Source organism: Symphalangus syndactylus, chromosome 15 (genome assembly GCF_028878055.3).
Source record: "Symphalangus syndactylus isolate Jambi chromosome 15, NHGRI_mSymSyn1-v2.1_pri, whole genome shotgun sequence".
NCBI lineage: Eukaryota > Metazoa > Chordata > Mammalia > Primates > Hylobatidae > Symphalangus > Symphalangus syndactylus.
Window position 1 is genome coordinate 70,182,072 of NC_072437.2, and position 23,966 is coordinate 70,206,037.

General features: G+C 42.0%; 1 protein-coding gene across 1 annotated transcript in view; it reads right to left on the minus strand.

Annotated features, from left to right (window-relative positions):
• Positions 1-23,966, minus strand: part of TNFRSF19 (TNF receptor superfamily member 19) — a 93,080-nt gene that overhangs the window by 41,720 nt on the left and 27,394 nt on the right. Inside the window, exons 4-5 of the mRNA XM_055244643.2 lie at positions 16,076-16,254; positions 5,508-5,593 (exon numbers count right to left, since the gene is read on the minus strand). Coding sequence (XP_055100618.1) covers positions 5,508-5,593; positions 16,076-16,254 — 265 coding nt within the window. The remainder of the gene's footprint in view (positions 1-5,507; positions 5,594-16,075; positions 16,255-23,966) is intronic.

A 23,966-nucleotide genomic window follows, 5' to 3' on the forward strand; every position in this document is an offset into this window, starting at 1 on the left:
ACTCATTTAAAATGCATAGTAGCAGTTATGTGTTCCTGAAACAATACCCAAAGCAAGGCCCCTTAAGAGCAGCTGTGCCAGTGATCCCCTGGCTGGACACTTAGGAGTCTTGGTCTGAGGACCACAGCCGACTTGAAAACCCTCAGTAAATGGAGCCCTTAATTAGTCCTCTACGCACTGGCTTTGTGGGCCCGTCACGCAGAGGCCCCAGGAAGTCCTCATGGAAAAGGGGGCTGTTAAGTATTAGCAAACTCATCAGAAACAACTCCACTGCAGAAACAAAAAACCATCCACACACACAGTAAAAATCACATAACGTTCCCAGCGAAAGGAAAATGCTTTTGGATTATCTGTATCTCATCTGCGTCTCATTATGCAGTCATTTACTCTGATCAGATTCAGTAGATGTTTCAGTGCCCAGGATGAAGAGGATACCAAGAGCTGGCTTCTTAACTAAATGGTTTGGCTGGCTGAAATACTCAGCAAAGAGCTGAAGTCAACTTGGAATTCAACAGGAGGAACTTGCTGTTTCTCCCCCTCTCTCCCAGATTCCCTCCTCTCCCTTCTCCTTTAAACAAAACCTGTATTGATTTCAAAATGCTCCCAATTTTAAATTTGTTTTTGTTTGGTTTAAAAGAGGTACTCTTACTTACCAGGCACTCTTACTTTAAAATAATTTAACACTTTGTCAAGAGACAAAGATATGAGTACCTCTGGACACAGAAATACACTCATGGACATCCATCGTTAGTGCATGAATAAGGCATGACAGCTCGCACAGAAGGGGACAGCAGTGTCACGTGGAATATGAACAGCCTCAGAAGTCCAACTGTAGGCCACATACCTGTGTGACACTTTACCCAGACAAGTCATTATATGAAAAAAGTGTATCAGAAGTGGCAAAAGAATCCAAAATAGTATGTACAGTGTAATTATGCTCATCTTTTCAAAATCAGTGGCCTAGATAGAAAAAAGACTGAAAAGAAAACCTTTAGAATGCTGTCTTTGTTTTTGTAATGATCAACGCTGCAAATGCTCTGTTTAGGGGACTACTGGGGTTCCCTTCCACCACTTGCTTTTTTCTACTAAATGTTAAAAATTATCTTTAATGAGCAAGTACGTCTCAAAGTTTATTTTGAAATTGCCTTTATTTGTTATTTAAAATATATTTTAAATTTCCTTTGGAAAATAATAAACTTTTAGTAATGTGATTTATTACTCATTGGTGCAAACAACTGCTTGCTGTCTTCTAAGACTATGAAACCACATACAATTCCTAAGAGTTGCAGGTCAGCCCGGCTCAGGCTTTCCTTTCTCCCACACAGTGATTTATCTGATCCCTTATCTCTCCAGAATCACGTGGCTTGTCTTACAAAGCCCCCGAGAACAAAGCAAACATCTAGGTTAAACATACTTAAATAAAGTTTTACTCTGGTGAAAACCCCTTTGAATGTTTTCAAAACCATTTGTTCCAGCCACAGTATTTGTTCCAAATTAAGTAAACAGTGCTGAAAGAAATCATACTAAATCTGCATTTCTTATCAGACTGAAGGCAGGATACGGTTCTAAACTTTCTTGTGTATTTTTCTCTATTTCTCCTTGAAGCTCTAAGTGGGCACAGGTGATTAGGAACTGAAGTTACTTGGGGGAACAACGCCTGCAGCAGGCATTTCTATGTAATGGGCGTCTTTCATTTATCTGCAGTTTACAGGAGTGTCACTCATCAACCCTGAGCTCCATGCCCAGCCAGTCAGTATCACACATTAATATAAGCTATTAGTGCCCAGACAGAGGGGCTATGGGAAGATTATCATCACAAATCCATTGTTATTGGGGAGGCGGGGCGTAGAGCTCATCTGGTGGGGGTGGGGCCGAAGGCCTCAGATCAAGATAGAGAGGGGAGAGACTGGCCTAACTCCGGTCTCTTCAGCCTTCAGCCTCCCAGTCTAGCCATGTGAGCTTCTTCTTTTTCACCTTTTTTTTGTTTGCTTGTTTTTGTTTTTTGAGACAGGGTCTCACTCTGTTGTTCAGGCTGGAGTGCAGTGACACAATCACAGCTCACTGCTGCCTCAACCTCCTGGGCTCAAGCAATCCTCCCACCCCAGCCTCCCAAGTAGCTAGAACCAAAGGCACACACCACCATCCCTAGCTAATTTTTTATTTTTTGTGGATATGGTGTCTCACCATGTTGCCCAGGCTGCTCTTGAACTCCTGGGCTCAAGTGATCCTCCCACCTTAGCCTCCCAAAGTACTAAGATTACAGGCATGAGCCACAGCACCTGGCCCCCATCTGAGCTGCTCAGGCACAAAACTCCATGGCATCCACTTTCTGGTACCCTTCAGTGCTCACCCACCAGGGGAGGTGAAGCACTAGAAGACAAACATCAGAGCCAGATGCACCATGAGATCCTCCCCATCCGGGACAACTCCAAAGCAGCAGACCCTCTGAAGAACACATCTGGGTCAGGGCATGGCCAAGGACAGGCGGGGTCATAGTTTGAAAGAAGGAAGGCCAGCAAGTAGACAGTCATTACCGAGCTTGCCCCAGGGCAGGTATCATGTTGCTGGACTACTAGTTCATTTCGTTCTATCCAAAATCTGCAGACTTGGGCATTTTCCAGAGTAAACAGAGGTTCAAAGAGGGGAGGCTATTTGCCCAAGGTTACACCATCGGTACAAAGTGCAGCCAAGATGTGAATCCAACACTTCTGGCAACACAACCACAGCAGGCAGGTGGGTCTGTTCCTTAGCCGGCAGGTACCACTCCATTTCACAAGGGAAGACCTAGCCCTCAGGGAGGTGAGTGCTGGCTCAGGTCACCAGCCACAGACAGGCGTGGTACTGGGGTGGTCCCTGGGGCAGCTGACAGAAATGGGAAATCCAGAGTGAAGAGACCCAATAGGTTAGGACAGACAGCCCTGCAGACCCAGAGAGCTGCTGTAGTGCATGCAGCATACAGGGTCTCCTTCTGCAGAGGCGTGGTGCGCCACCAAACTCCGAGCCACCTGGGACCCCAGGGAGGGCTACTCCTGGTTCCAGAGAGTTCTTGCCTCTCCCACTACCAGGCATGTCCTTAAAACAAACCCCATTCCTTAAGTTAGCTTGAGAGGTGTCACTTTCTTCTAGCTGAGAATCTAAGTAGCACCGGAACTCCTCAGGGGGGAGAAAAAAATCACTGATGCAGTAGCTCTTTGTGGATGAGCTAAAAAAAAAAAAAAAGCCCAAAGTGGAAGAAATGAAAACATAAGGCGCCTTACAAAATTTTCCCAAAAGACTCCAAAATCTCTTTTGAGGAGATTAGTTGTGTTCTGGAATTATTGCCAAGAACTGTGCCAAAGGCAGCAAACTTTCTTTTGCAGAGATAAGGACTGATGCTCACTGAAGACTACCAGCCTGTCTTGCTTTGTGATTTGAAAGGCTATCAGCTGTGCACACTGCAATTTTTACTTTGACAAATAGCTTATTTTTCCTTGCTTTCTAAAAAGTTTCATATATGAAGAAACATACACACACATATATGTGTATATATATATATATATATATATATATGGTTAATTTTCTTTTTAAAATACTAAGGACTTCACACAGCACTAAATTACTAAGGACTTCACAAGACACTAAAAGTTACATGTGAGATCTACCTTCAAAGGCAAATTTGTGATATCTGAGCTTAGGCAGAACCCGGAAGGCAGAAAATCCCAAAGCCCCAGAGTTTTGACTTGATTGTATTAAATATAAATCCAATAAATTAACGGGAAAAAAACCCTAAGACTTTCTGACTCTAAAGTGGCAATACTGACTTCACGGAATCTCTGTGCAGCAGTCTGGGCTGCAGTGCATGATTTTAATTCACCTTCCTGACAGAAGGATGGCTGGGCTGACCCACATGCAGGCCCAGGCCACTGCATGTTAAACTGGCAAGAGGGCTTGTCCTTTGATGGGTTGTGTCGTGGCATAAAGACACTCCTCCAGTGTCTCTGATATGTTAGATTTTTAGCGTTTTCTTTAAGTGATTAATATTAAAGCAAACAACATAAGAAAGAGTCAATGTGTAGGAAAGATGAGATAGCTTAGTTTTCCTTAGGGAGCTTAGGGAGACAGTAGATTGTGGTAGAAAGAATTGGACTGGAATTTGAATATTGTTTCTGGCACTTAGCAGCCAACAACAGAACAGGATTCACCTCTCTGGACTAGTGTTCTCATTGACAAATTTCGACTGATGATAGGATTATTGAGAAAAGTAAGTAAAACAAAATAAGTAAAGCATATGCATTGTGACTGATAACAGGCATTCAATATTGCATTTGTTATCTGCAATGAATTATTTGGTGAATGTTTACCTATTATAAAAATGAGGATCGGTATATATTTTCTATAAAAGAAAATCTTCTAACTTCTTTTGCTTTTCTATCACTTCAAATGAATAATAGAACATAATGCATTTGGTAAAGGACACACTAATATGAACTGCAAAATTCCATGACACTCTTGGAAAGAGAAGTACTATGTGACCTTATCAAATGATGCACTAACTTTCAATTAGTTCAGAGGGGACTTTTACCATAGCAAAAAGCAAGAGGACAGAGCCCAAGCATTGAAAATGATATCAAAACAATGCTCCCCAGAAAGGCAGGAGCGACCTGTGTGTGGGATAAAGCTGCCTCCTCCGTCCTCCCTCCTGCCCTTCGCTCTCCCCTGAGCCGTGAAGTGCGGCTCTCCCAAGCCCTGCTGTGGCACAGACAAGCATGCTCTGCCACATAGGGGCCACTCACTGGTTCCCTTCCTGCGGGTTTTTATTGACCAGGTTTGTATTTAGGATTAAAAAGAGTGAGAGGCCACTCTCCTTCCTATTCAAAATTGATGCTGGTTGATAATTTGAAACAAATACCTTTTATATCTACACAAAACACATAGTCAGAAGGAGTAACTAATGTTAACATAAAGAGGAAAAGGCACAATTTTCTTATGTACAGTTGTATCCCCAGCATGCAATGGAGTTCTCTTTTCTCATTTATTTGTTAAATGAGAGAAAAGAAGGAACGGATGAAGTGAACTAAGTTCCATTTAGTGACACACAGTGAGGGCAGGTGACTCACAGAGAGGAACTTTTCTGGGAAGGCAGAGATGCCACCATATGATCCTGTCTGGGGACTAGGAAAGGAAAATCCAGGAATTCATGGGGCCAGGGCACGAAGACCTAAGAGTGAGGATGTGAGCCGCCTGAATTACAGACCCAGGGTGCCAGGGAAGGCTTCAGATGGAGTTGAGCAGTGGCAAAATGTCTGCACTCCACTCTGAGATTCAAATCCCTGGGCCCAGTTTGCTGACTGAGGCACACAACAAAGGGGCTTTCTGTCCTGCTAGAAGCCTGGTAAAAGAGGACACACTGTACACCTCACAGGAGAGACAGATTTGGCTCCATTTGCCAGAGAAGAAACGTTTACAAATTTAAACTTTTTCAAAAGGCCAGGTGTCCCCTTGGCTCTGCCTGTGCTGTGTTCACTCACAGTGCGGTTCGTAAGGAGGAGGAGGGTCTCCACAAGGCACACACTCCATGTCTTGAAAGCCGACAAGTTTCGTCTTCCTATAAAATCTAGAAGAGAAAGGAAAATACTCCTTGTTAGCTCTTTCATCTAAGCTTACAGTTGTGGTCATAAATTACCAGCAGTCTCCATTACCAGTTCTACAGTTAAAAGTACACAGAGGCTTAAATAATAGTATCTTAGGTAGACACATTTTTGAAGAGGAAGCAGTGGACACTTAAGAAATATCAATTCCCCTAAACGTAACTTTGCAGATGCTTCTCAGTGCACTTCTTCTATATTGGGGTGGGGGTGCAGGTGGGGGAATATAAAGTCAGTGGTCTTCGACGTTTCTATTGAAACTTAAACTACAAAACACCTTATAAATGAATAAAGAACTAGGTTTTAGCATTTGGAATTCAGACACCAAAAAACCAAGCAACCATAAAAGCAATGGAAAAATGTAGGGAAATACTCATACAATCTTGATACAGGAATGTCTTTCTAGGCATAACAAGAAACCAGGAGTCAGAGTGGAAGAGATGAACAGCACACACACACACACACACACTCAGATTTTAAAGACATCTGAAGGGCAAAAATAAATAAATATAGCATCATCAATAATAGGTAATGGGCAAACAAAGATTGAAAAATTGTCCTAATTATAGTACTGTCTATACCTTCAGTCTATAAGGTAAAACTTAAAAATCATGATGGTGGAAATGAACACTATAATGAAAAATAAGCAAAGAACTTTCATTCCCAAAAGAAGAATGTTTCATAATTTAAAAATTTCATAATTAAACTGAAAAGCACGATGCAATTAAATTTTTTTTAAAAAATTAAGATGAAAATGTTTAACTTCATTATTAATCAAGTACATTCAAATTAAAATGAAAATATATCATTTTTACTTAGAAAATTAGTAAAGTGCTGGTGTGAGTGTAGGCCAACAGGTATATGTATATATTGCCTGTGGGAACATAAATTGCCACTTTTAGGAGGGCAATTTAGCAATCTGTCACTAGAACTCAATAAAATAGTTTATACTTCTTATCTAGTAATTTCATATTTAGAAACTCATCCTAAAGAAATAATCAACTGGGTAAAGATGTATCTGTAAGAATACAGGCCGGGCGCAGTGGTTCACTCCCAGCACTTTGGGAGGCCGAGGCGGGCGGATCACGAGGTCAGGAGATCGAGACCATCCTGGCTGACATGGTGAAACCCCATCTCTACTAAAAATACAAAAAATTAGCCGGGCGTGGTGGTGGGCGCCTGTAGTCCCAGCTACTTGGGAGGCTGAGGCAGGAGAATGGCGTGAACCCGGGAGGTATAGCTTATAGTGAGCTGAGATAGCACCACTGCACTCCAGCCTGGGCAAAACAATAAGACTCTGTCTCAAAAAAAAAAAAAAAAAAAAAAAGAATACAATCACAGCATTGTTTATAAAAGGAAAAAAGCTAATTAGGCACAATCCCAATGTCCACCAATAACCAATCAGGGTAGACCCAAGGCAATGGAATGCTAGGTGTCCTTTAAAAATGATGATGAAGACCTACCATACACATTTTTTAAAAGTCATGAAATATCATTAAGTGAAAACAAAGGAATGTATACGATATAATTCCATTTTGTGCAGGCACACACTTTTGTTATCAATTTTCTCAGACTGTTTACCAATACATATAAAAATAGTTGTGTGTGGCCAGGCGCAGTGACTCACGCCTGTAATCCCAGCACTTTGGGAGGCTGAGGCAGGTGGATCACCTGAGGTCAGGAGTTCAAGACCAGCCTGGCCAACATGGTGAAACCCCGTCTCTACTAAAAATACAAAAAATTAGCTGGGCGTGGTGGTGGGCGCCTATAATCCCAGCTATTCAGGAGGCTGAGGCAGGAGAATCACATGAACCTGGGAGACAGAGGTTGCAGTGAGCCAAGATCGCGCCATTGCACTCTAGCCTGGGCAACAAGAGTGAAACTCCATCTCAAAAAAAAAAAAAAAAAAGAAAAGAAAAAAAGTTATGTGTATATATTTGCAATGAAAAAAGTTTGGGAGTTTATTATATACTGAATATGAACAGTGACTATTTCTAGATTGTGGGAATTCAAGTGATTTTCTTTTTTTCATATATATGACATAAATTTTCTATGACAAAAATAGTAATATAGAGAACAAGTCTACAAAGGACAGGTAGATGCAATTATTTTGTGAAACTGCATAATGTAGTAGCAAATCTGTATAATTCATGGTAGAAGCAAAATTTGCATTTGAAACTAGGTAAGTTATCTCAAATGCCCAGATACATTCAGAAATTGCTCAGCATTCTATTTTCACTTGATTATGACAATCTTTCTAAAGGATATATAATACAGTGACTTCCCACTAGATATTAATAAAATTACTCATTTTGGAATTTATGAAGTAAAAATTAAAAAAAAAAAAGTTCGAGGACTCATACTTCCTGATTTCAAAACTTAATACAATGCAACAATAATCAAAATAATGTGGTATTGGCATAAAGACAGACAACTAGACCAGTGGAATAGACAAGAGAGCCCAGAAGTAAACCCTTGTGTATACGGTCAATGACTTTCCACAAGGTGCCAAGACCACTCAGTGAGGAAAGAACAGTCTCTTTAAGGAATGTTGGAGAAACTGGACATCCACCTGCAACAGATTAAAGACCTAAAAGTAAGACCTAAAACTGTAAAACTCCTAGAAGAAAATATAGAGGAAAAGCTTCATGACATTAGATATGGCAATGATTTCTTAGATATGACACCAAAACCATAGGAAACAAGAGAAAAAAATTGACAAATGGGACTACATTAAACTTAAAATCAGAGGACATACACATTCCTATGGAATGGAAGAAAATATCTGCAAATCATCGGTCTGATAAAGGGTTAATATTTATAATATATAAAGAATTCCTATAAACTCATCAATTAAAAAATCAACCTAATTTAAAAATGGGCAAGGGACTTGAATAGACATTTCTCCAGAGAAATGTCTTTGGAGAAATGTCTTACATGGCTGACAGGTATATAAAAACATGTTCAAACATCACTAATCATCCCTGAACTGAAAAGTCAAAACCACATGAGATATCACCTCACACCCGTAAGGATGGCTACTATCAAAACAATAACAACAAACAAACAGATAATAACAAGTGTTGGCAAGGATGTGAAGAAACTGGAACCCTTGTATACTGCTGATGGGACTATAAAATGGTGCAGCCGCTATGTAAAACAGCACGTAAGTTCCTCAAAATATTAAAAACAGAACTACCACATAATCCAGCAATCCCACTACTGTGTCTATATATCTAAAAGAACTCAAATCAGCATCTTGAAGAGATACTTGCATGCCCGTATTCATTGCAGCATTATTCACAGTAGCGAAAAGGCAGAAGAAACCCAAATGTCCACTGATGAATATGGATAAACAAAGTATTTCACAGAATGAAATATTATTAGTCTTAACAAGTAGGAGGGGTTCCTGTCACATGCTACAACATGGATAAACCTTGAGGACATGATGCTAAGTGACACAAGCCTGTCATAAAAAGACAGATACTGAATGACTCCAATTGTACAAGGTACTTAAGAGTAGTCAAATTCACGGAAACAGAAAGAAAGGTGGTTTCCAGGGGCTGGGGGAAGAAGCAAAGGGGAGTTGTTTAATGGGTATACAGTTTCAGCCTGAGAAGATGAAAAAGTTCTGGAGATCTGTTTCACAACAATGTGCATATACTTAACTCTACTGAACTGCATACCTAAAAATGGTTAAGATGGTAAATTTTATGTTATGTGTTTTTTACCACAATAAAAAATGCATATACAATTTTTTAAAAAATCACAAGACAATATAAAGGAGCTTTCTTCTTTAAGAAGTCTTGCTAAACATTGTAACACATCCAAATTAATACTTTTTATCTTTTCAGCCAGAAAACTTGCCCAATAGAAGTTCATTGAATCAAATACCAAGAGAGCACAAAATAGTGTTTTATACATAAAAACTCATTTCATGTAAAAAGCAAAAAAAGTTAAAAAATGTACTATCCAACATTCTCAAGAACAAATATTGGGGATACAGAAATCCATCTTTTAACACTTAAGAAGTTAGGGAAATGGGAGGTATTGAGGATCAAGCATAGACACTACTTAACATTTTAAAAATAGAGAATTCTAATTGTGACAAAACAGTTTAGAGGTCTGAGCTTTCCCTGACAATCGAAGAAAATATATTTGCCAAAATTTTTTTTAAAAGTTTGAGGACCATGAGACAAATGAGGCTAGAAGGTTGTCATGTTTTGAATGACCATTTTTATTTTTTAATTAATTAATTAATGTTTGTTTATTTCTTGAGAGGGAGTCTCACTGTCGCCCAGGCCGGAGTGCAGTGGCATGATCTCAGCTCACTGCAACCTCTGCCTCCCAGATTCAAGCGATTCTCCTCCCTCAGCCTCCCAAGTAGCTGGGATTACAGGCACCCGCCACCATGCCTGGCTAATTTTTGTATTTTTTTTTAGAGATGGGGTTTTGCCATGTTGCCCAGGCTGATGTCACACTCTTGAGCTCAAGTGATCCACCTGCCTCAGCCTCCCAGTGAAGAGGAATTTTTAACTGAACTGAATCCAAATAGCACTGGTTAGCCTAATGAACACAGTGTTTGAAAACTGCTATTTTAAGAAAATCTGGCTGTGGACCGTTTATTCTTCACTCAATGAGTGCATTTCTGCAAGGAGATGACATGCCATAGAACAGCTCTGGTTTTACAATGACCTCACTTAACACAAGGTTGAAGGCAGTTACTATGCCCTGTGAATCACAGTCAAGTCAGGGCGGGATTTTCTGAAGTGTCTGAGACACTGGATGACAGCGTTGCCCTATCCTGGGCTCTTGCTAGCACCTTGGTGGTTAGCCTGCTGTTTGTGTTCCTCAGCAATCCACAGCAATGGCCCCTTATTTGAAGGTGAACAAATGCTAATGACAAGATTAATCATTAGAGTAAGAGTCTAGGTCTCCTAAACAGTGTCATGGTTACCAGGGAACACCCTGAGCACAGACCAGAGAGCTGAGGCAAGGGGATGCGAAAACCCAGGCAACTCAGGCAGCTTCCAGGAGCAAGGGGTCTGCTGAGGGTAGGGTGAGGGTGAAGTGGGCACGCAGCACAGATGGGCGGAGGCAGTCCCTGTGATTCCCATCAATCAATCACGGAAGCCCCAGCGGTGACCTCCCAATGATACCAGACACGCACCTAAGCATGGGGCAGAGGAGCTGCGAGGTGAATTCCAGTCCTTTCATTTGCAAGCTGGGTGATTCTGGGAAGTCATTTATCCACTCCGAGAACCAGTTTCCCTCTTTGTTAAGAGGGGGTGGTAGCAATCCCTACTTTACGGAGTGGTTCGGATGATAGTAAGTGCTCAGTGTTAGTTGTCATTGTCACCAGAAGAAAGAAGCCAAGAGCTGGCGGGGGCCAGCCTACTCTTCAGGGCGGGTTCCAGTTCCCCTGAGCCAGGAAGGAATCAGGAACCGGGTGCTGGCAGAGGAGCTTGGAGGTCTGTTGGCCACACTCTGAAAAAGTCATGCCAAGTTTTCCCTGGCCCCCAAAATCATCAATTGGCAATAATGTCCAATGTTCCATTAGGGCTTCCTATGGCTTAGGCACTCTGCTAGGCACTTTACGTGCCTTCTATTTCTAATCCTTCTAACAATTCTGCAGGGTGGATTCTTACAGCATGGTCATTTTACAGCTGAGAAGAGTGCATGTCAGAGAAGTTAAATGACTGGTCTAAAGTCACAGAGCAGATGTGGGAATAAGGGGACTGGCTCTCTCAAATGACTCGAATTGTGGGCACAGAGGACAGATGATTTCCACACCCTACCTGCTACTGAGAGGGAAGCAGCTGGTGTCCTGGGGAGCCTGGGCCTATGGGCAGCAGCAGGTTCCTGCTAGAGAATGAGGCCGCAGGAGGCAGAGTGGCACCAAAAAGAGCAATGCCTGCCTTCTGCCTGACTTCTGCATCACTTTTTGGGGAGCAATATGCATTTTGCTCATGTCTTTCTGCCTCAGTTTTTCTGTTTATAAAATGGGTTTCAACTATTTGGTTTCTTCACAGAAGTACAGTTAAACTGGAAGAGTACTTTGAAAACACTTTGAAAAGACCTGGATAAAAGTCACTATGTAATTACGCCTGCCTCATATACTAATGCTGACTTAGAAAAAAATGGGATTTTAAAGTAATCATATAAATAAATTGTGACACATCACTCAACTGTCTATTCACTTATAACTTTCCTATAGCTAAGTATTTACTTAAAGAATAAACAAACACTGTAGAAACTAGAGCAGCGGGGTCAAATGACAACGACCACGGGGAAGCAGGAGGAACCAGGCACGGTGGAGTCCCAGGCAGACCTGCTCCCCTACTCCGGCAGCAAAGCCCTGGGTGGACTCTATAAAAACCCAGTCCTAGGTCAGGCCTTTCCCTACCCTCCCTGGGCACTGCCTATCTCAGCCTGTACATCCCCTGAAGACCTCCTCATTTTCCTACCCCCAGATGTAGAGAGTAGACACGCACAGACAGGCTTTTATCAGAGAACTGGAGAACACGAACAACAGAGGTGTGTGAGATGTTCAGTTCATGTCCTCAATTAGATTTGCACAAGATCAAAACTTCGGGTAATGCTATCCATAGATACTGTCACAGGTCTGAGATTATAGACCATTCCTTTTTAAGGCACAGATTTATTGACTTATACTTTCTATACCATACAATTCACCCATTTAAAGTGTACAATTGGATGGTTTTCCATATAGTCACAGAGTTGTACAACCATCACCACAATCAATTTTAGGACATTTTCATCATTCCCCAAAGAAGCCTCATAACCTTATCAGTCACCTCCCATTCCCAACTCTCCCTAACCCCAGCCCTTAGGCAACACTAATTTCCTTTCCATCCCTATAGATTTGCCCATTCTGGACATTTCAATAGAATCATGTAATATGCCATCATTGGTGACTAGCTTATTTCACTTAGCATAATGTTTTCTAGGTTCATCCATCTCATAGCATATGTCAGCATTTCTTTCCCTTTTACTGATGAATAATATTTCATTGTTTGAATATATCCCATTTGGTTTTTCCATTTATCAGTTGACAGACACTTGAGTTTGTCTTAGTCAGTTTTGTGCTGCTGTAATAGAATATCACAGACTGGGTAATTTATAAATAACAGAAATTTATTTCTCATAGTTCTGAAGGCTGGGAAGTCCAAGATAAAGAGGCCAGTATCTGGTGTCTGGTGAGGGCCTTTCTGCTGCACCCTTTAGAGGGAAGAAATGCTGTGTCCTTACGTGGCAGAAGGTGGAAGGGAAATAAAAGGAATAAATTCCCTCTGTCAAGCCCCTTTATCAGGGCATCTTTTTGAGGGGAGGGCCCATCATGACCTAATTACCCCGTAAAGGCCCCACCTCTTAATACAATTGCACTGGCAACACCTGAATTTTGGAGGGGACACATTCAAACCAGAGCTTGGTTGTTTCAGTTTTTTGGCTATTATGTAAACTGCCTAGTGTACAAGTTTTTGTGTGGACGTGTTTTCAGTTCTCTTGGTTATATACCTAAGAGTCAAACTGTCAGGTAACTCTGTGTCTAACTTTCTGAAGGAACTCTAGACTGTTTTCCAACCTGGCTGTACCCTTTGCCATTCCCACCAACAGCGTATGATGGTTTCAATCTCTCCACGTCATCACCAAAATTCCAATCTCTGCACGTCATCACCAGTTACCGTCTGGTTTTTGTTGGCTATAGCTATCTTAGTGGGGTTGAAGAATGTGGGTTTGATTTGCATTTCCCTGATTGTTAATGATGTTGGGCAACTTTTCACGTGCTTATTGGCCATTTGTATATTTCTTTGGAGAAATGTCTATTCAAATCCTTCATTATTATTTTAATTGAACTATTTGTCTTTTTATTATTGAGTTGTAAGAATATGTGAGGACATATTCTACTTAAGATAGTTCCTTACCAGACATATGATTTGCCAGTATTTTCTCCTATTTTGTGAGTTGTGTGGTTGTGTTTCGTACTTCAAAGGGTTTCCTTTGAAGTACAAAGTTTAAAATTTTGATAAAGTCCAACAGAGCTATTTTTTCTTTTGCTGCTTGTACTTTTGGTGTTAGCCCACTACATCTTACAGCTCCCTAGGTGCTGTGTCTCTGTATACGACCACGCGGCACCCACTAGCCTATTTTCTACTCTGTTTCCACCCTTCAGGCCCAGAGCTTTATCTCCCCTCTGGCCTCAACAAGACCCCACCCCGGGACATCTGGTCAAAACCACTCTGATCTTGGGGTCGATCCAGTTAGTCTTTTGTCTGTAGTGCCTTGGAGCATGAATTCAGACGTTTGACTCCCATGATGTGGCTCCCAGACTCACCACACACAGGTTAGGCGATCTTGCCTGAATAATCTTAATCCTTAATAAGTCTCAGTTTCTTCCTTCTTAAAACATTGTGAAAGTATAGAAAATAATTCGGCCGGGTGCGGTGGCTCACGCTTGTAATCCCAGCACTTTGGGAGGCCGAGGCGGGCAGATCACGAGGTCAGGAGATCGAGACCATCCTGGCTAACACGGTGAAATCCCGTCTCTACTAAAAATACAAAAAAAATTAGCCGGGCGTGGTGGCGGGCACCTGTAGTCCCAGCTACTCAGGAGGCTGAGGCAAGAGAATGGCGTGAACCCGGGAGGCGGAGCTTGCAGTGAGCCGAGATCGCACCACTGCACTCCAGTCTGGGTGAGTGCGCGAGACTCCATCTCAAAAAAAAAAAAAAGAAGAAAATAATTCATGAAAAGTACTTGGCCGGGTGCCTGGTACATTGCAAGTAATAAATGCTTGCTGTTCCTGCAATGCAGTTTCTGGTTGTTTCTTCCTTTGCAATACAGACTGGTTTCTGATGCTCCAGGGTTTCTGGTTCCTCTGTCTTCTGTCTTTGGTCAGTAACTCTGGCTCCACTCTTATCTCCATTAAGCTCTAAGGATATTCTGCTTCATCCTGTTCTCTGCATACTTGGTGTAGCAATGGCTTCTCCCTGCCTTACAGATCACCCCCCTTGTCACCCTGAGTCCGGCTCTTCATCCAGACTCTTTCCTCCAGCTGTCCGTATTAACCCATCCCACAGTTACTTAGAAGCAGTCAGGAATTTAACTTCCTCCTCCCTGGTGCCCCCCTGGCCCAGGTGTGGTCCCTCTCCTTTCCCTGGACCTGGCTGCCTTATTGACAAGTCTATTTAAGGCTTCTGCGTTCGCACCTGCCCACCGCTTCCCCTGCTCTCTGTAACTCGGTGTTCTGCATGCCTCCCCCTCCCTGCCACTCCCTTGGCCTCCTGGCAGTTTGTTACCCACACCAGGTGGATGCCCACCTGAGAACCTCTTGCTGGAGGTTCCTTCTGTCTGCGGTGCTCTTCCCCACCTCTCTGCTTGGCTCAGTGCCTCGTCTCCTTCAAGCCTTTGCTCACATCTCACCTTTGCAGTAAAGCCTATCTTGAAGACCCAATTTTCACTGTCACTGTCCTGCCCCTCACTGTGGCCATGCCCAATCGCCCTTGTCTGCCTTAGGGTTTCTTCCATAGCAGTTATCATCTTCTATCTTCCTGCATAATTTGCTTCTTTATTATTTACTATTTAAATATTTTTTAAAACCCTATAAGAAGCCGGGCATGGTGGCTCACGCCTGTAATCCCAGCACTTTGGGAGGCTGAGGCAGGCAGATCACCTGAGGTCAGGAGTTTTGAGACCAACCAACATGGAGAAACCCCGTCTCTACTAAAAATACAAAAAACTAGCCGGGCATGGTGGCGCATGCCTGTAATCCCAGTTACTCGGGAGGCTGAGGCAGAAGAATCACTTGAACCTGGGAGGCACAGGTTGCAGTGAGCTGAGATCGCGCCATTGCACTCCAGCCTGGGTGACAAGAGTGAAACTCTGCCTCAAAACAAAACAAAACAAACAAACAAAAAACCTATAAGAAATAAGCTCCCCATGGGCAGGGATCTTTGCCACTTTATTTTCTAACATAGTCCAAGTATGTAAAGCAATGCCTAAGGTGGTTGGGCACATCTCTGCTGAATGGCTGAATGGTGTAACCTGCCCTCCTCTGATGCTAATGAGGGTGAACATTGTCAGAGGATTGCCGGTCACATGGGTCGCCTCTTTTGTGGGTTGCTTGTTCATTTTTGTGTCCATTTGTCCAAGTTTTCTTTTTTATTGATTTGTAGGAACTCCTCGGATTTTCATAACAGAAATCCTTTGTTAGCATGCCTATTCGTTTTCTTTATAACCAGTGTCTGCTGAATGCATGGCACATGGTACCACAGATAATCCACTGTTTAATATTGAAAGAAGTCACAAATACTCCACCAGCATCTTCAGGTTAATATCAGCATGCATTCCAGTTTAGAATGGAACAAGGGAATCGCCTTTTTAAAAGTTAGTTAATTAAATAATTACAAGGGAAAGAAACTGGCCAACTCACCCTGGCAAGCAGTCCCCGCAGATGGCATCACTGGTGGCTGAACAATTTGCCTTCTGAAAGCGGTTCACCACTGTGCAGTCCAGACAGGGCTTGCATTTCTGGAAGCCCCAGTCCTCCTTGAACCTGTGCAGCCGGCACGTCACACACTGTGCATCCTCCCCATAGCCGAAGCCACATTCCTGTGGGGATTAATGGGCAATAGAAAGCTATTCAGACTTTGCAAGCGTGAAAAGGAAAGACGGCTAGGATGAAACGAAGACCTGGTCTAATAATTACCAAGTGTCGGCCTTCCTAGACACAAAGGCAGCTCTTTCAGCAAGTTCAAATGTGTCTTCCACTGCTAATGATCTCTCTTACCACGGTAAGTCCACTTAGTCATCCACTTTATTCAAGAAGCCGTGAGCATGAGAATAATCAAGGGTCTCTCAGGCTCCCACCGCTGCGTTACTACCAGTGGATGGCAGAATTATGGCACTTCTTCTCCTCTAATTAAGCCAGTCATGTGCATGCTCAGAAGCTAAAGCCAGGGAAACATTCACACACTCACTTCTAAGGCAGAAATCAATACTTTGGTATCAGAGGTGTTATTTTCAAAAATGAGGGTAAGTGCATAAGAAATTTCATTAGCGGACAAGCCCAGAAATCAATTCAAACGGAGAGCTCCTTGAAATAATTAGCAATTTAGTATTTCCTGAGAGTAGAAAGAGTCTTACATATTTGTTAAAAGGATGTTAACTTCCTGTTGAGACAAACTCTGTGGTACTAAAGTTCTCAAGCTTCTCTAGATTTGAACATCAGAACACACTGTTTTCCAAGAGTGGGCAAAACAAATGGCTCTTTGAGCCACATACAATCATTTCCACGAGTTCAAGAACTCAGTAAACTACAGCATATCACATAACATAGTTATAATGCAACTATAAAAAGAAGAATGTAGATGTGATCTGTGTTCATGACAATTTTAAAAATAAGTTTTAATACAGAATTAGAAGTATGATTCCATTGTTTACAAAAACATTCATGTAAGTACCAACATTTATGGGTGCTTATTCTAGGCCAAGAACTTTACACCATTATCTCAATAATCCATACTCCTTCCCAATCAGGGCAGCACTGCCATTTTTCCCATTTCATAGATTGGGGGATAGAGCATCAGAGAAGTTATGTACGTTGGTCTAGGTGACAGAAGTAGTGTTAGAACCAGGATTTCAACCTACATCATCTAATTCCAGAGTCAGGCTCATAACCACTACACTATAGGGCCTGCCAGGTACTCTCTCTCTCTCTCTATATATATACACACATATATATGTATGTACGTATTACTTATCCACAGGAAGCGCCTGAAGGACTACACACTGTTGGTAACACCTGTTGTCAGTCTTTGTGATGGTTTCTATAGAACACTCATCATTAACAAAAAACAGACAGTGGCTTAAGAGGAGCAAGAAGGGCACCCATGCAGGCAGCAGGCTGGGCAAGCCCACAAATGCAGACTGGATGCTGCAGAGGAAGAAGGGTTTGCAAGAAATCTCAGTTTCCTCATTTGTAAACCCTGGATGCTAAAATGCAAGTCCCACTTAGTTCAACATTCTCATTTTTTCTGTAAAATTTATATATTTTAATTTCTTCATCCATATTTATATACGAAATCAACTAAGCAGTACTTATTGGCCAAAAATTAAATGAAAACCAACTTGGAGGATAGTGCTGCCTGTACTTAATAAACTACTCAACAAAGGATTCGGAGGAATCACTTCCATCTAGATTTTTACTAATTAACTCATTCACATTTTGGGTGAGTGATACTTTCTTTCCTCCTTTCAATTACTCTGCCTGTCGTTCTTTTTTTTTTTTGAGACGGAGTCTCGCTCTATCGCCCAGGCTGGAGTGCAATGGCGCAATCTCGGCTCACTGCAAGCTCCGCCTCCCGGGTTCACGCCATTCTCCTGCCTCAGCCTCTCCAAGTAGCTGGGACTACAGGCGCCCGCCACCACGCCCGGCTAATTTTTTTTTTTGTATTTTTAGTAGAGACGGGGTTTCACTGTGGTCTTGATCTCCTGACCTCGTGATCCGCCCGCCTCGGCCTCCCAAAGTGCTGGGATTACAAGCGTGAGCCACCGCGCCCGGCCCTCTGCCTGTCTTTCAAACGTACGTCGGGAGTGCGCACAACAAAGAACTGAGGAGAAAAAGGTGGAAGGTCAGCCGCCTCCTCACTCCTGAGAGCTCCAGCCACACGATGTTCTACATCAGAGGCACAGAGAGGAGAGGGGGAGAAAAACAACACTTGATTTAAAGAACTGATTAACAAGTTAGAATTTCTTTAAAATTGTTAACAGGGATTATCTCTTTCAGGGGAGGGGAAGATTAGAATTACAGGGTGCTCTGAAGTTTTATAATTCTGCAAAATGTAATTTTTGCAAAAAGCATCCATTACTCTTGTAATGGGAAAACGATAAAGATCCATATTCAAGAAGAATTTCTTTGGACATGTGCTGGGTCTTTGTGGGGTGATCGTTGTGACTCTGGCTCTGTGCTGGGACAGCTGTGTTTTTGTTGAGCACTTTGGTTGCTGGGAGAGCTGTGTGCAGGCACAGGCTTTCTGAAGTACAAGAGAGAGCCTCCCATTCCCAAAGTCCCTTGGGATCAAAGCACAGGTGAATGTGACCTTCTGGGGATGGTCTCTACCTTGTTCCCAAGCTAGGGTTCTCCACAGCAAAGGTTCAGGAAAGAGCAGAGTGCTTCAAAATCACACTTTGATCCAGGCAGCTTGAGGTTGTAAGAGTCTCATGTAAGAGTTAAAACACAACAAAGGAAAGGAAGAAGGAGGAGAAGTACAAGGGAAAACAAAGGGAAAGAGAAAGGAGAATGCAGAGAAAGAGGTGCATTAACTGGAAATAAATGTCCTTGGAAATTCTGTTTCAAGCCAGGTCTACAAAGGAGAAAAGTATGTATTTTCCTACATTGGATCTAAAGAGACATGAGTTTGAATGCCAGCTCTGCCACTTGTTGGATAAGTTATTTTGGGAATTCTCCGATCCTCAGTCTCTTTGTCTGTGAGATGGGGATAAGAACACCTGCCCTAAAGGTTGTGTGAGGAATAAATGGGAATACATATAAAGCGCTGAATTGTAAATCAAGCACAGAGTGCACATTTCCTAAACAAATTATACCTATAACTGTTAGGATTTTGGATTTTCTACAATGCAATAAATAAACCAACTCTGCTGATTCAAGAATCATAAAGCTTCACTGGAAATAAGCGGATCATCAGACCCCAATTTCCATCTAAGACATTTTTATTGACTAAGAATCTTTCGAAAAGAAATCATAATTTTCTTAATTAAAACAAGTTTAATGGAACACAAACTCTAATTCAACCCTATCTGAGTCAACTGCTGCACCGTGCTGTAAGAGCCCTGCGTTCCTGCCAGTCAGTCATTCAACTGTGGCTCCCTGTCCTGCTGACTGTTTCCAAGTCACCTCCTCCCTCCATTGAGAAACGCTGTACAAGTAATCCAATGGACTAAAACAGTTTTGAGTGTCACAACTGTTTTGAAAACGAACATACAGCTTAATGTGGCAGAGGTCTTTGTGGTTATTTTTTGACAAAATAATAAAATTCATTGATCATATCCCAAATACTCATGGGAACTTTTATAAAGACTGTTTATTTGGGAAATTTTACTTAAAATAGATATTCTCCAAAGTATTTACTATTTTCAAAAATATAATATTTTTAAAGCCTAATATTAATTTGAAACTATTAAAAAATAGCCTGCAGTTCATAAAAGTCTAAGAAATTGATGAAGTGACCATTCTACACATTGAATTAACTAGAAACCATGAAATAACTAGAAATTCAAAGAAGGTGATTCCAAGGAATTAAATTACAGTATGGTGTCTGTGACAGCAACCGCTTTTTGAGTTGACTGTCATATTTCTAATGCACCTTAAACACAGACTCTGTAATTACTCATAATCCAGGCTATAAAGTAAACTACATATAAATACTAAATTACCCCCAATATAAATGTCTGCTTTGATGTTTTCATTTCATTCAGTAAAGCTGGGTGGTTAAAATGCCTTGAAATCTTCCCCATTAAGTTCAATAAATAACTACTGAGAACAAAAGAAAGAGGGAAAACAGCTGAAAGGGAAGCTCAACAGCCTCCAAACCATGGTGACATTGGTTAGCACAGATTGACACTGCCTTCACAAACTTGTGTCACCACCCTGGCCCAGATCATTTCTTTTTATCATTCATATACCGAAAAACTATTACACACATGAGATTTTAGAAAAATAATCAAACAGTACACCTTTCTTCCCATCCCTGCTCCTTAACTTCCCACTCCCCCAACACAGGTTTTGGGGTGACCTGTCAAAAAATATCCTCCTGGCGTGAGTGCATGTATTTAACACTGTTCTGCAACTAGATTTGTTTTCCCATGCCATACATCTTGGACAGTGCTCCATATCGGCAAATAGAGAGTATTCCCTTGCATGGATAGAGCTGGAGCTGTTCTTACTCACCATTGCACCCCAAGTCCTGGCACAGAAAGGGTATCCATTTAGGTTGGGCCCACTGCATTTGTGTTGATCAGATGACCTAACCATGCAGCAAATGAAAACAGTATCAAGTCTTTTTTGTTTTTTCCCCCATGGGGATAGAAAGAAGTAATTTCCCTAGGTATGTTATTTTCTGCTGCAGGCAGACAAGTAAGCAAATAAATAATGAAATGAGCTATGTTTGAGTTTAGCCTTTTGACAAGGACTCTCTCCTTGACCAAACTCTAGATAGGTTCTTATGAGCCACTTTCTGTTGGGCCCTGTCCTCAGGAGCCCAGTTTCCCAAAAACCTGGCTAAGTCTGGCCATGCTCAATATCTTCTCAGGTTCCTCAACTCTCACCATCCCCCAGGTGATGCCTGGTCACCCTGGCCTGTCTTCAGCAAGAATCCTGTGAGGTCATTTTAGCCAGAATCTCCCTCACCCCTGATGGTTCCTCTTCATGATTTTCCATCCACCAAACCCAGCCTGCTCCTTGGCTATATATCCCCCCTTGCCTGTGCTGTATTTGGAGTGGAGCCCAGTTCTACACTGAGCTTTCATTTCCTCTACTGCAACAGTCCTGAGTAAAATCTGCTGTTCTACTGTCCAGTTCTGGGTTTTCTTTGACACTTTCCAAGCTGCACTAGAGTTGTCCCTCCCATCATGGCAAGAGAAGGAGTGTGTGTGTGTGTGCGTGTGTGTGTGCCTGTGTGTGCCTGTGTGTCTGTCTGTGTGTGCCTGTGTGTGTGTATGTGTGTGTCTGTGTGTGTGTGTGCCTGTGTGCGTGTGTGTGTGTCTGGTGAGGGGAGGGCAAGGAGGGTATAGGCAGAGTATGTCCATCTTTAGCCTGGGCTTCAGGATAAGGGCTATGTGATTATGTTTATGGAGCATGGTCCACCATTAATATCAATGGTAGAAATGCATTTCTGTTTTAAAATACCCCATAGTCTGTATTCTTGAAATTATGACCTGGTACCTTAAAAGCTTGAAGGAAGTACCTAGTACTTCCCCGAATCCCTGAGAAGACATTTTTTATCAATAAACTTTAAGATGGGAAAGTATACGCATAGATAAAATAATAATGCAATAAAAAGGCATTATTATAGAGCCCCTACTTACTTCCTAAAATCATATGAGAAGTGAACAACCCATGGTATCCAACGCCTCCCTCCACCTCTCCTTCCCAAAAGCCTGGTATCTAACAGGCCGGTGAATAAGAAATAAATGCCTGCTGATAAACAAATATTGTTTAAGGCAGTATTTCCTAAATACTTAAAAAAAAAATCCTAGGGAGCAATAGCTTGTAAGGGCCCCAGCAATGGCTCCCATGTGGTGAGGCCATATAGTCCTCCTGGGCTGCAGGGTGGCAGGCAGGGTAGGCTGGGCTGGGGATGTCTAGGTGGAGTGGGGTCAGCAGCTTTCCTTATCTTGGTCCCAAGGGAGCAGAGGGCTGGATTCAGCTGGGCTACTTCCAACCAAGCTGTAGCTCTGTCACTCTGCCCAATATTTTTAAGCCACATTTTGTGGTTTTCCAGTAGCAAAATGACTTAAAGTAAACAGTCCCCAAATCCCCTTCCTTCTTTTCTCCTTCTGCAAATCCAGCCTTTAACAAAAACATAAGCACGTCCTACCTACAGGTTGGAGGGGCAGCTCTTCAAACCACAGGGGAAGACTCACAGACTCTCGTCGTCCAGGAAACGCATTCTGGGCCTTGGGTTGAAAGCACTATTTATTTGTACAGCCAGTGCGTTATTAACTGCAGTCCTTTGAACTTTAAAAGTTAAATGTTAAATTTTAAATGTGGATGGAGAAGTTATTTGAAGGGAAAATCTAGGGCACGTAAATGGAAATGACAAATTAGATTTATGTTGCTGGTGCTTAGAAATCAACTTTTAATTTCCTTTAATAAAACAACATTGAAAAGATATTTCCCCTCAACTTTCAGCTTCTAAAAATCCGTGCTTGAGTTTTTTAGAGAAAACTGACAAGCAAGGGCTTGTTAATGTCTTACAACCATCCCGAGGCTAGATCAGCTATAATTAAACATAAATAAAGTGAGCAACACTGTAATTAAATGGCAGAAATGAATCTCATGTTTTATGCTTGCAAATTAATTTTTTTAAAAACTTTCCTCATAGAGACAAAAACAGTTTTCAAAAATGTAAACATCTTCAGAAATATGAAGCTGGGTATGCCCCATGTGGAGGAAAAGTGTGTTGTTGTTTACAAGAGTTAATTTTTTCACATTAACTAAAGTCCTCCCAATAATTGGTTAGAAAAGTTTACTTTGAAAACTGTGCCAGAGACTTGAAGCCTGTTTCAAGTGGTTCATGCAAAAACTAGTTTCCTGATTTACTGCTGCGAGGCGATCATGTTAAAAGCACATTGTTGGCATTAACGCCGGTGAGGAGGATTGGCTGGGGCTGGGCGAATTCTAGGCAGTAAGAATTAAAAGTCTAATGTGGTTACTTCAGGAAAACAAAAATCATCCTCTCCCACATATCCCAAAGTTAGGTTTATTTTTGGGAGCTGAAACAATGCCTGATGGCCGAGTAACCCTCACCATATTTATGGTTCAGAATGCCCAGCAGGTACTACTTATGGGGCGCCCAGAACAAGCTTTTGTATTTTTTGACTCTGAAATAGGAAAAATATTCTGAATTATCTTTCTCATACACTTTCAAAATCGAAATCCTGTAGTGGAGGAGAGATAGGGTAAATATGGCTCAATGGGATAAAATCCTCAGATTCCACATGGCTGAGCGACCTGTCATATATTTTCCTAAAAATGCAGGAAAGATAACTATGTATTAAGCAAAATTTCTAAAAAAGAACTGAATGGGAGGAGATGCTGCTTGGGGCTTACAGGGAAGGAAGCAAAGGAGCTAGTGAGAGGCGCCTGCTCAGAACGCCCAGGGCAACAGCATCTGGCATGAGGAGCGTGGAGGACCAGAAACAGATGGGTCGGGAACCCGTGGCAAGGTCCAGGGTAGCTCAGAGGAAGAAGGACAGGAAGAAGGCTGACCAGCAAGGCAGCTCCCACGGTGCATGTGCGTTAGGTCAATATGATTCTGCTATCTCCTCATTTTATAGGCTGGTCCTATGCCAGAATTGCTGGAAGAAAGTTAATCATTCTAGAGCCGTACTGTCCAATACAATTGTCAGACCCCATGTGGCCTCATTTAATTTTCATCAGTTAAAATGAAATAAAATTCTGTAAGTGTTCAGTAACCTCAGTGGCTAGTTGCTCGTATACTGGATAGAGCAGATAGAGACCACTTCCACCATCACAGACAGTTCTATCAGAGAGAATTGCACTAGGCTATTTACAAAATGAG